This window comes from Thunnus maccoyii, chromosome 11 (genome assembly GCF_910596095.1).
Source record: "Thunnus maccoyii chromosome 11, fThuMac1.1, whole genome shotgun sequence".
In the NCBI taxonomy this organism is placed as follows: domain Eukaryota; kingdom Metazoa; phylum Chordata; class Actinopteri; order Scombriformes; family Scombridae; genus Thunnus; species Thunnus maccoyii.
In genome coordinates this window covers 30,087,215-30,099,814 of record NC_056543.1, presented here as the reverse complement: position 1 = coordinate 30,099,814, position 12,600 = coordinate 30,087,215, and the positions used below count along the sequence as shown (strand labels likewise).

At 38.2% G+C, this 12,600-nt stretch overlaps 1 protein-coding gene across 1 annotated transcript in view; it reads left to right on the top strand.

Annotated features, from left to right (window-relative positions):
• pdia5 (protein disulfide isomerase family A, member 5) overlaps positions 1 to 12,600 on the top strand; it is a 76,213-nt gene that overhangs the window by 20,205 nt on the left and 43,408 nt on the right. The window contains exons 4-8 of the mRNA XM_042427065.1: positions 4,394 to 4,477; positions 4,609 to 4,654; positions 6,337 to 6,429; positions 7,411 to 7,471; positions 8,426 to 8,493. Coding sequence (XP_042282999.1) covers positions 4,394 to 4,477; positions 4,609 to 4,654; positions 6,337 to 6,429; positions 7,411 to 7,471; positions 8,426 to 8,493 — 352 coding nt within the window. The remainder of the gene's footprint in view (positions 1 to 4,393; positions 4,478 to 4,608; positions 4,655 to 6,336; positions 6,430 to 7,410; positions 7,472 to 8,425; positions 8,494 to 12,600) is intronic.

The window sequence follows — 12,600 nt, the reverse complement described above, 5'->3', positions numbered from 1 at the left end:
CATTCCTATGGAAATTTAGAACTGACATAGAACATGAGAAGAAACATGGTCTTGCCTGGATCAATGGGAATAGCAGAGCACAAACAAGCATGCCATGGATTAGGATTTGTGTTCTGGAAGAGTAATAATTGAATGACATGCTGGGGCTTCATCCCCTTTGCATGATGAATCCATCATTAATCCCTTGCAAGGGACTCCGTTGACTTTGGCTAAATGCAAAGTTTTGGCACCGACTTTTTTCATTTTATTTTATTGAGTCATTCAATCACTTGATAAAAGAAGCTGCACCACGTTCAGCCACCTCTTTGTGTCAAGTCTTTGCAGTTGGGTACCTCTAACCATACCAAATGTAACAAAGGTAGAAGAAAAGGTGTGCACTCGCTAACAGGCTCCAAATACTTGACTTTTTTATATTAGTAAAAGGGGAGCACAAATGTTTCTGCCACTATGTGCTAAAATCACAGTTTTTTACAAACTGGGTCTTTCGTAGGTTTGTCCATCTTTTCTATTGGCTAATTATAAGCAAGTAACTTTTGCTCTTCCAGACAGGTTGTAAACAAACAAAATGATTGACCAGATTATCTACCACTGCTTTAGGGCTGTAGTCAACCAAAGAAAATCTTGGTGCTATTGATTTCCGAATGAATGGATATTTGGGGAGTACAGTTAGACCTAGCAGTCTCCATTAGGTTGGGCGAGTTCAAACTTGTGAAAACAACAGGGGTGTTTTGAATACACCCTTGTTTTCACAGGTAATTTATTAGTCTGTCCCTCCTGCCGCAGGAAATAATGGATTACTCCTGGAAAGCTGTTGATGTAGCACTTTTCTCCTTATGAAAGTAACACAGAGATTATTCGACCAATGAGAATTTAGTCAGACGAGAGCATATCGACCAACTAATCGACCAGTCAACCAGCAGACTACAGCCCTACACGTCTTTGAGGTAGATGAAGTGAGTTCACCTGAAATGCTGACCAAAGTTGCACCAGGATATGTCTGTATACTGTGATGGATGTTTGGGTTGTAATGTTACCGTCTGCATTTGCTGTTCACTTCTGGACATTTGCTTAAAATTAAATTGAAATCACATTTAGTGATCCCTTTCTGCTGTCAAAAATAATGCTAATGTGTTTTTTTTTAAATCTATTGTTCACAGTTTTTTTTATCTTTAAAAGGAAGAAAAATGGGTCTTTGGGGAAATATGAGAAACACTTATTTTCATTTCAGCCACTGGAGGGGTGGAGCAGGAAAAAAGTACTCCATCTAAGTCAACAGAGAATTAACGATATTCTGACAAATTAATGCAAAGATGGGGGGCACCATCATAAAACCAAAAAGTATGAATTGTTCATTTCCCCCCTTTTTTTCTCAAAGGAGAATAGGGAACATGTGATTTACAGAGCAGATATGCTGCAGCAGACTGTTCCATTTCAGTGAATAGTTTGCTACAGCATGCTGCTATGTGATCACCAAACTCCTCGTGTTTCTTAATCTGTCAGACTTCTTTTTAACTCTGTCGCCACATTCCCAGATCCAAGCAAATAACCTGATAGGTACAATGTAATCATAACCAATAGCAATAACGGCCAAAGCTATGTAATTAAGACCCAAGTTGTGATAAATACAGTAATCATTTAACTTTGGTTTCAACAGTAAAATCTACTAGAATCTGGTACATCATACAAGCCATCCAGAATGTGAACTTTTGCTGACAAACATACAGTATGAAGCTGTAACCCCAAAGTATCTGGCAGTATCTATCATCTGGCAGTAAATGTACAGTACAGACTACAGTGTGTTAGTTAATAAATGCTGCAGCTTGTCAAGACCATGACAAGTCACGTCTGTTGTTTCCCCAACTGCTGGAAAAGTAAAGGGGGTTAGCTCCAAAGTTTGCAACAATGGGTTAACCTAACCTGACGACGCTAAACAGAGAAATAGAGAATGGAGAAATGTGTGGCTGCAAATCCCCCCCCTGTCTTATGTGTTCAGTACCATAATTTCACTGTCTAACATCATAACATTACTTGATTGGACAATGGTTTGCCTTGGCATCTACAGTACTATTGCGGTTTACCCCGTTTGTCAGCACTTTATAAATTCTCATCAGTCTATTCCCTGTGCTCTAACCCCACTCATACCTTCCAGCTTCACCAGCCATAGACCTCCTGCTCACTGCAGGCGCTGACACATCGACTGACGTTACAACATGTGTTCATCTGATGAACAGGCCTCTGAATTGCCGTCATGGCCTTTGTTCTTTCTGTACTGAACGTTAGTTAGAGAGGCATCCTAACTTTTCTGCATGTCCATTTGTTATGTGATTGAAGGGTATTGCTGTGTCATTGGTTCATTCATACATGCAGCTGACCGCTGTTCAGAAACATAATAGCCTGCAGCTTAGTTTCTCTGAGTCAGTTTTACTGTGTATGTAGGACCACAGTGAGTAAGACGCTGTAGGCACATGTCCATTGTTCTACTGGCTCGTACCCAGGTATGTGGCCTATTCACACTGTCTTCCAAAAAGTCCCATTTTACAATACATGGTGGTTTCTTGCCAGCACTGTACAGCTCATTTCAGTTGACAACACCAAGACAGTGGTCTTCACGTACGAGTGATTTAAGAGAATGTGGGGCATTCACCAATTTTCTCCTACTTAAAATTTTCTCTTGGCTACAAACCAAATTGCAAGTGGTCCAGACTTGTTGTACGGGTCATGTACAGATACACTCTTTTGTCTAATATCTCTGTGTAGAGGTTAGAGGTTCTGTTGCCCAGGGTGTTGTCTTTTAGCAGCTGTTTCAGTGCGGTCTCCACCGCCTCAGTAGTTGGAATATATGTAAAGAGTGAGGTAATGTCGTAGGATACCATGGTTTCATCCTTGCAGTTATGGATGTTTCCAACCAAAGGAGCTAAGATTGTGGCTTCATGCTTGGTAATATTGTTTGTGACAGAGTTGATGCTGCTGCTGATGTTCTTGCATGAGGCCTAATGTATCTAGAAAAGTGTTGTGTTTTAGAAAAATGTCACTGTATTTTCACAGCAATGTAGTATGAAAAATTACTTTGAGACTTTTAGGAGAATAAGATTAACATTTCTTTGATGTTATTGCATAAGTCCAATGCAGTTGAGTTGGCAGCATTCTGTGAGTAGATGAGTTAATACAAATGTTAGAGAAAAGAAACTGTAAAAAGTAAGTTATTGTTTATTATGCAGGAACAAGTCTTACACAGTATTAATACCACAGAATACTTTCTGATGGGTAATGACAGAATGTGGTTCAGTGACCATTTCAAATGAAGAAAAAATATTGTAATACATGACATCTAACAACAAAAATGTACTGGATAAGGTCTTCTTAAGTAAAGGTTCCTGGTTTACTTATTACTGGTTTGGGATTTCCTTGATGTGATAGATTTTGAGTCTTTCTGAGAACATTGTGACCCTCGCAGCCTTTTTCACTTGTGGCAGTGTTTCAAGGAGTTGGGAGAAGCAGACAGGTTTTGAACTGGATGACTGCGTATCATCCCCCAAATAAGTGTAGAGGTCACATCTGCTCCTGGTGTGCCCCGACTGGTGCCATCTGCCTTCATGAGTCGGCAAAATATGGCATTAAGCACACAGTCATTACCTGAAATACCGTCTGTCAACACATGCACACAGAATAACTCTCCCTCATATAATACAAAACTACACTGAAGTTTTATTTGGCTCATCGTGGGTCTTGGAGCTGTAATTGAATTCTAGCTATTTGAATTTCTGTTAGCATCAAGCTCTAGCTCTCCAGTTAAAAAACTCTCTCCCTTTAAATGAATGCATATTTCCCTTGCTCTTTATCACAGAAGAGGAAGAGTACTTTGTGCCGCTGATACCGCCTCACTGTAGCAAGTGTGAAGTATGTGTAGGCGGCTAGATGCATATGTATTTGCTTTCCGACTACAGGCTTTTTTTTTCAATTACGGAAATAAGCCTCTATAGAACAGAGAATTTATGCATGCTGACATGCTGTATAGTATAGGTTGTAATCAACATTGCGTTCCCATGGCACATGTATAACATTGTACACGTGATGAAATGTTAATGTAGTTAGGTCTTCATGCAGCCTTCCTCTCTCTTCCTTTCTCAATTTAGTTCAGTGAAGTTTTATTGGAAAGTGACCAAAGATGTGTTGCTAAAGCATAGACATAAACAGAGGACATAATACATACATTGTATAAATAGTTGAAGCAATACAAGGAATTTATCAAGTAGTTACTGCTAAATTAAATAGAAAGGACTCTTGATAAGTTTAGTTTAAATTTGATGGTGGACAGAGGATTATTAGGTATTAAACATGGGGCTAGTTGAACCTTAATTTCACTCTTCTTTTTTCTAATATTTCTCATTTCCAGAGATTCAGAGGGCCGTAAACTCTGTAAGAAAGTGAAGGTGGACCCAAGCTCCAAAAGCGGAGGAGCCGAGCTGTTGCATTACAAGTGAGTAACCAGAAATTCAGCCGCCTGTCAGGCACTTCCACACCTCAGTGCTTTCTGGAAAAGTAATACTGTACTATGTTTGTAGTTTAAGGGGCATGTTGTTCACTGTTTATGCCTGATGTGTGTTGCAGAGATGGGACGTTCCACACAGAGTACAACAGGCCTGCTACCTCCAAGGTGAGTGCTCAGCTGTAACCCTGCATTCTTTTTACACGCCCTCGGCTCAAGTGCAGCACAGTTGATCTTTTTGCGTCTGTCTAGTGTTTACTAATGACTCTCCATATTGCTTGTATTCATTATATTGCCAGCCATATTATACTGTTCTGTGGAGCTCAGCGCGACTGTGTTCATTTAATTAATTCAACAGGTATATAAAAGCACTTCACTCTGCCTGTTTTATTAAGATTAGGGATCGACAATTTAGAGAAAATATGTTTGTTTTTTTTGTAGAAGTAATTGTGATTTCTGACTTATATTGCGATTATTTTTTTTTTATAAATTAAACTCCAAGCCTGTATTGATGGTCTACATACTTTATGTTTATACAAAACATAATTGTATCTCTTTCCTACATGAAAAGAATCAGATACACTGGTGTGGTTGCTTGTTGTTTAGGTCCTCTCTGGTTCTTTTTTTTTTTCTTTTTTTTTGTTAAAGCCAGTTGAAGTGAAGTCAACTTCTAAGCAAAAATATGAATGTAGGTCACTACATTAATAGTGACCTATTAATGACATCCAAACATCCACCGCAAACCTTAGAAGAAATACAAAACCTTTTTTTTCTTACCTGTTGTTCAGCAGCAGGTCGTATCTTCAGTTGTTTTCATGATCTCACAGATGGCTTTTGTCTGCCTGGAATGAAAAGAATAGTAGCTCAGGCAAAACCTACATTTAAATACAATGTTTTTGCTGACTGCACCGTCCACCACCCAAGCCTGCCATAGGGTCGGGCATGGGACTTAATGAATATCCAGAACAGAGGAAAAATATAATACAGAGTGGTGCTTCTTCTTCTTCTTTTGGGAAACCATCTTTAATCATGCATGAATAGTAGATAAACCAGCATTCAGTGAGCATATGAATTAAAAAACAGCCAAGTTTCATTTTATAATTTGGCCCCTTTACAGAATTAGTCTATGTTAAGTAAGCTACAGTTAACCATATTTGCTGGCGGCTACAGCCTCACCTTATTATGTAAATTATAGTTTAAAATCACAGGTCTTGCTATTTGAATTTTGCGGAAATCAATTTGTGGTGGTTTTCATCTATGAATATATAAGAACCCCATCTTAAAGAAATCTGGCAGCTATTGCTCTTTTGTACCTGACTGCCTGGATTTTATTATCCTGTTTGCTAGTGTTTTGCCCATATTTCTCTCCTTGACAGATGGAAAAAAACCCAACAATCTCAGGTTAAACCATTACCAAGTAATCCTTATATTAACATAATGATCATCACATATTCCACCCATGTCCACGCTGTTATTGTTATAGCTGCTGCTGAATGAAATATCTCCTGCTGTTGCCTCTGCAGATAAAAATTTATTTACATGATGTTTGTGCATTTCCAAGGCCATTACCAGACACTTAAAGGTATTGAAATAGCTTTGACATCTCTTGGATGCACAAACATGTTGCTCTGTATGAGCTTCCATCTGGTAGAGCCTACAGCGTTACATGTGCTAAATTTAGGAGTGACTTCTGGAACGGTAATGTAATTCATCATCAGTCACTCTATTGTTCATAAAATGATTGTTAGATTCTATGCCAGTGACAAGTTGTTTCATGATTTAAGTGTTGCCTTTGTACAGACTCTCACAAATTCATCATTCTATTTTTTTTCTGTTTTTCCTCCATTCAGTCCATGGTAGCATTCTTAAAAGATCCCTCAGGGCCCCCACTGTGGGAGGAGAACCCCGAGGCAAAAGACATCGTCCACATAGAAACAGAAAAAGTAAGTAGTGACCTAAACAACCTTTTGGGCTTTTTGATGAATTATAAAGAAGCTTCCACTGCACTGTTAATTGAAGACATACAGAACATTAATGTTGACACACAGTTACTGATTATAAAACATTGAGGACGCAGTTAATATGATGCAAGGTTCACATCTCTCCTCCTTGTTCTTGTTGAGGGGTTTGATCAGCTTCCGGAGCTGACACATGGAGCATGTCCACCTCTGCATTGTAAAACCACCCAAAACATAAAAGCATCATATCAGAGCTTTATCATCAAAGAGATGCTCAACGTAGATCAGGAAGTCTGCTAACACAGCCTTGTCCTTACAGTCTCAGAACATTTCCGGACAGCTCACATCCAGTCGGGTCAGATCGTATCGACATATCCACCCACAACCTGACACTCTTAAGACACTGACAGATGTAAACAGAATTTTTTTAAAACCCTCTAATTTAATAACACCAGACCCTTCAGTTTTCACCTGCTCGTTCACACATTCCTGGAGGCTTGTTGAAAGTGTCAACAAAAGATAGTGCTGAAGAACAGCTTTTAGGGAAATGGCTGAGCTCATGAAGGTGATAACGAGGAAGTGAAACTGGTGTGGGGGGCTGATCTACCTGCTGTCCAGAAGCACGTTCTATATTTCTTCATGAGGTAATGTGATGACTCCATGTGATATTCGTGTAGTCAGATAAATTGCTGAAAAAGCGAAGATGATGGTGTGTTTAGTTATTGTAAAGCTCTGTATGCTAAACACTGACACACTCTGGGAAAACTACCCCAGGGCAAGTTTGGAGAGATCATGCTGACACATATCACTGTTGACTCCAAGCTTTAGTCAACATTAGTGATGTTTATCTTGGACAAATTTAGCTTTTACACTTGCGGCCATTTTATATACTGTATGTATGTTTTATTTAATAAAAATAAAGCCTTTTAATCATCTTCTTATCCACCCTCACTCACTCTTTTTAAGGACTTCAGGAAGCTGCTGAAGAAAGAGGAGAGGCCTGTTCTCATGATGTTCTATGCTCCCTGTGAGTGCTTTTATTATCACCACGTTCAATAGCTCACAGTAACTGGATGCTACTCTTTCTGGGCTGTGATCGGAAGACAGTGTGCCAGGAGAAACTGACAGCAGCTGTTATTGTCCTAAAAATATGAAACTAACTTACCATACAGAATAAGATGGCTCATTCAAAGACAGAGTTTACAGTATATGGACAGGATCAATAAACTGAGGCATACTTGGCAATACTATACTGTCATAATCAATACTGCATGGATCATACCTGGTAAACATAAGAGACTTTCTCTTTCACTTTGAATACTGAATAGTGTTTACAATCAAGAATAGGGCTACAACTAATGACTATTTTCTGACAATTATTTTTGAAATCAATTAAGTATTATGTAATATGCCAGAAAATAGTTAAAATTGCATTAAACTGTTCATAGAACACAAGGTAATAACTTGTAAGTGCTTGTTTTGTCTGACCAGCGTTACAAACCCAAAGATATTCAACTTACAATTATATATAGCAGAGAAAGGTATCAAAGCTTATGTTTGAGGAACTGGAGACAGTAAATATTTTTCATTTTCCTTGACTTGACTTAAACAAATAATGATTTTTAAAATGGTTGACAGTTAAATTCTGTTGTTTGACTAAATGATGAACCGACTAATCAACATTAATCAAGAACAAACTGAGGTTTAGTCAGTGAGGATGGAATTGTCTTGATCATGGTTGATGCTCAATACTAAATACTTTACATGGGCGTTTCTGTGTGTTGTGCTCAGTTATGGTCAATGATTTACAATACATCATATCTTTCAAAGCAAATAACACTCTGCAAGTGGTTATTGACAAAGAAAATTTTCCTGGCAGATGATGGGAAATCTTTTGTTGGTCGTATAGATGCTGGTGGAACGATGGTTCCCATTGAGTTCTCTGTAATAACTTCTGTTCTGTTTTTTATTTTGGTTGCAGGGTGCGGCGTTTGTAAGAGAATGCAACCGATCTTTCAACAAGCGGCAACAGAGACGAAGGGAAAATATGTAAGTCTGCTAGATCTCCCTTGCACACTTGGTCTACTGTCTTATTGCATTAAGTGTCTCTGATCTGCAGCTGTCCTCCACTGATGTTTGCAGATGAGATGTGTCAGCAGTAAATGTCTGGATTTTTTAGCTTGCCTGTTCGAAAGAGTACAATCTGTCAGTCTGGCATAAATGAAAGCTTTCCTCGCTCTTATTTCCTGCAAAACTTTCCACAAGTACAATACCTCAGCAACTTCTGCTCCATAGGTTTTTGATTCAGCAGGATAATAACCCAAATGGCCTTTAAAGGTAATTCAGAGGCCGTGATATCCTCTCTGCTTGACTTGATTTATACGTTATCTGTGCTTTGGTTTGCATCGACCCAATGTACCAATTACAGTATTTCATTTGCGAGCCTAGCAATCTGCTTTTAATGATTTTAGTGCTTTATAGTATTGTACAGGTATATAATCAGTGTCTGGATTAGATTTGTTTCTTACTTGGTTTTAGTTGGCACCTGCAGCCACGACTAAGGACTGATGTCCTTCCAGCTCAAGCTTACAACCTCTACATAGATTAAATGTCAGTTTAGCATGCCCAGTCTTTGTGTTTTCTTCCTTACTTTTCTTTCCTTCCTGTTTCCATCCTGTTTCTTCCCCTGCATGGTCTCATGGGTCCCCTAAAGACCCATGTTGTCAGTTTGCAGACAAGCAGAATTACAATCAGGGGGTGAGAGTGCCCTGTTCCCAGCCATTGAAATGGTTTTTAACAGCACTGGAGAGATGCAAGCACAAAAGGAACCAGAGGCCTATGTAATCAGCTGGGGAAACAAAGGCTTTGTGTTCATAAACACTTCTCCTCGAGCACCAGAAGAAGAAGAAGAATCTGAAGGAGAGTGTCCTGTACAATGAGAGCTGAGAGAGGCAGCTGCCTGAGGAGACAGTGAAGTAGAGGAGCGTGTCGTGTTTGCCTCACATGAAGCAGGAAATGAATGAAAAGATAATTGACTGCATGTTTATTTGATTATCAAGCATGCTTTATGAGTATTGAATATTTTAGCCTCTCAACTGGAAATTAACATGCATACAAGCTCCCGGTACTGAACATAGAAGTGTTTGTTGTTGAGGCGGAGATAGATTTTCGGGACTATGCGGGGTATTGTAAGAGGCTAATAGTGCTGCTGAAAGGTTTGAATACTGAATTGGTGGTCAGCCAAGTTGTATAACACATTTCTCGCCTCTGTGTCATATTTACAGGAAGGCGTAAAGGCGGCATTTGAAGTGTTGCGTCTCGTCAGGCTGAAATAGCTGTGAGCCAAAAGATTCACAGATTAATGTTGGGAGTTTTTTGATCTGTATCGTTTCTGCATTTCAAGTGTATTCCATAGTACCAATCTTGATACATACTACATAACAGAGCTATTGTCGAAGAACAACTTTAAATAAGTAAAGAAGGCATCGAGAGCTTATCATGACTCATAGACATTCTTCCAGCTATTTTTGTCATGAACAGTGTGTTGCACAATATTTCCTCAGAGGGAACCTGGAATGTTATAGCTGTTTGATATACCAAAGAAATCTCTGAACTAGAAGAAACGTCTTTTTTCTCTCTCTCTTTTTTTTTAACCTACAAGCAGCAGTGTAGGTATTTGATGTTTCACTGTTAATTGTCAAATGTTCTCGGTGTCATTGTTCTTGAGGCTGACTGTTTCTCAGGGAAGAATTTGGGGAATGGAGATGGCATCCTGTTGAAAAGCACAATATTCTCTATCTTACAGGGTGATAAAGGAAATGCTTCATACTGAGGTGTTTCTGTCTTTGCAGGAAATTACTTTTCAGCATGTCAACTACTGAATAATGTTACATACCACACTTACCAACTTGTCCAAATTCTTGTCAGCCAGTCAGGTCTATATAATCAAAGCCAATTAATAGCAGAATTCACAATCATCTCTTCTCATACTAAAGCTTATGTAACCTTTTCTAACCTTTGGAATGGCAGCGTTCATCAATCCAACACTTTGGTCCAAAGTTAAATATCTCAACTTTTAATCCAATTACTTTAGTGATCCCTTGACTCTTTCATGTGACAACACCAAGAAGTCAAAGGTATATGATGAGATACCTTCAAAACTAATGGCCAGATTCTTGTCATGCTAATTTACACTGAAACTTACTGCTAACATAGCATGCTCACAGCAAACATGCTTAACTCTGGCATGCTACACAAATATACTGTAAGTGTGCACATTAAGGATGTAACAATACATTCAACTCATGATTTCTCATGATTATTTTTTCTTGAGATTAAGAAAAAATATGACTGAAATAAATTCCTTTATTTCTCAGACAAATCTACTAAATATATTTTCTCTTATCTTTTCTTTATCAAATTAAAGAATCCTTTTATTATTTCTGAGGTAGGGTGTAAACTATGCAAAACAATGCATATTTCCATTTCATTGTAAAAGTGAAACTGAAAATATATTTTGTCTTAAATAACAAAAAAAACTAAATTGAATTTTAAAACAAATCCTAAATCAAATAAATAATAAAATAAAACTAATAAAGAAATTCTCTCTAAATAAACAAACCAAGGCTAGGTCTGTGTCCCCAGCTTGGAATTTACATGTTTTTTTTAAGATATATCAGCATATCTACATTTTCAGGCAGAAGCTGAGATCTCTGCTGTTGGAAAAAACCTCTTTCACTAGGGCCAAGAGGTGGCTGGAATGGAGAGGTATGCCTTTGCTACAGGGGAAAGCAGTGGGTACAGCTGAGCTTTTTTTTTTTCCACCACTTGAGCAGACAGTTTGTGAGGGAAATGGATGTTTCTCTTCTATACTTATCCATTTCTCTCTTCAACATTCGCACACTTGTTTTGTCTTGTCTGTTACCCTCTCACCTTTTTCATTTTCTGACTTTGGGAAGCGAAGATGCTGCCAAACCTCCGATTTGAAACAGGATGGTGCATCCTCAATTTCAAAATCTTCACCTGTGGCCTTCGTGTCTTTGCACCTTGATACAGCTACTGACGCCAGTGATGAAGCACGTTGAACAAGCAAAGTTAAAAGTAGATAGTGCCCCCTGCTGTTTAAAAAGAGTATTGCAATTCATTTTTCATCTCAGCAATTTGAATTGTCACATATTTGTCTCGCAAAGTATGGTTCCATTCCTAGTACACATGTTAACACTCTAAAGATTAAATGCTAAATCCTCACATTTTAATATGCTTACTGTACACATGTTAGCAAGTGTAGCGTCCTCAGTGCTAACCAACATTAGTCGTAAGACACTAACATCTAACTAGGTCCGATGAGCAGTTGTCTTGAATAATTCAAGGAATGAATTAATGTACGGTTGACAATTTATTGCTGCAACTCATACACGATAATACACAAGACTTTGAGTTTTTAAGAATGGAAAATAAAAAATAAAATAAATCAATCAAATAAGAAAATAAACAGAAATAGTCCGTTATGGAGGAGGAAAACCTCCAATGAAATGTTCTTTAATTCACTGAATGTCCCGTTAATTCGTAGGGACTCCTTATGATTAGGAGGTCAAGAGTTCAGTTCAAAGTTGTTTTGTGTTGTATCTGTTCCAAGTGTCTAATGTCACTACTATCACTACTACCTGGGTAGGATAATTAGTGTGTGTCTCATCTGTAACCCAATGGAAGTGGGTATCACTTTAAATCAGATGTCCTCTGTGGGCAGTTCCTACAGTCTGGCCAACACCGTTTCTCCAACCGGCCACAGGGTCACGGGCTGGACTTGTCATCTTTGATTCTATCTGGTCACATAAAACCAACCTACAGGATGCAGGATAATAAGTTATTCAGTTCTCTTTATGTGTCTAAGATGAGATCTCATTAAGTTCTTTTCTCCCTCAGAATATCATACGTCATATAATCAACAATTAAGGATATACTTGTACTACAATGACCATATTTTAACAACTGGTAATTTTAACATGAACAATTCACCATGAATTTCTTTAAAACAGATGTCTTTTTAACTTTAACAATAAATTATTTACAATGAATTTTCCCTCTGTCACATCAACATTTGTATTCTTAAAGTAAAAGACTGCTTATTATGAATTTCTTATGTCAAAACAATTAATA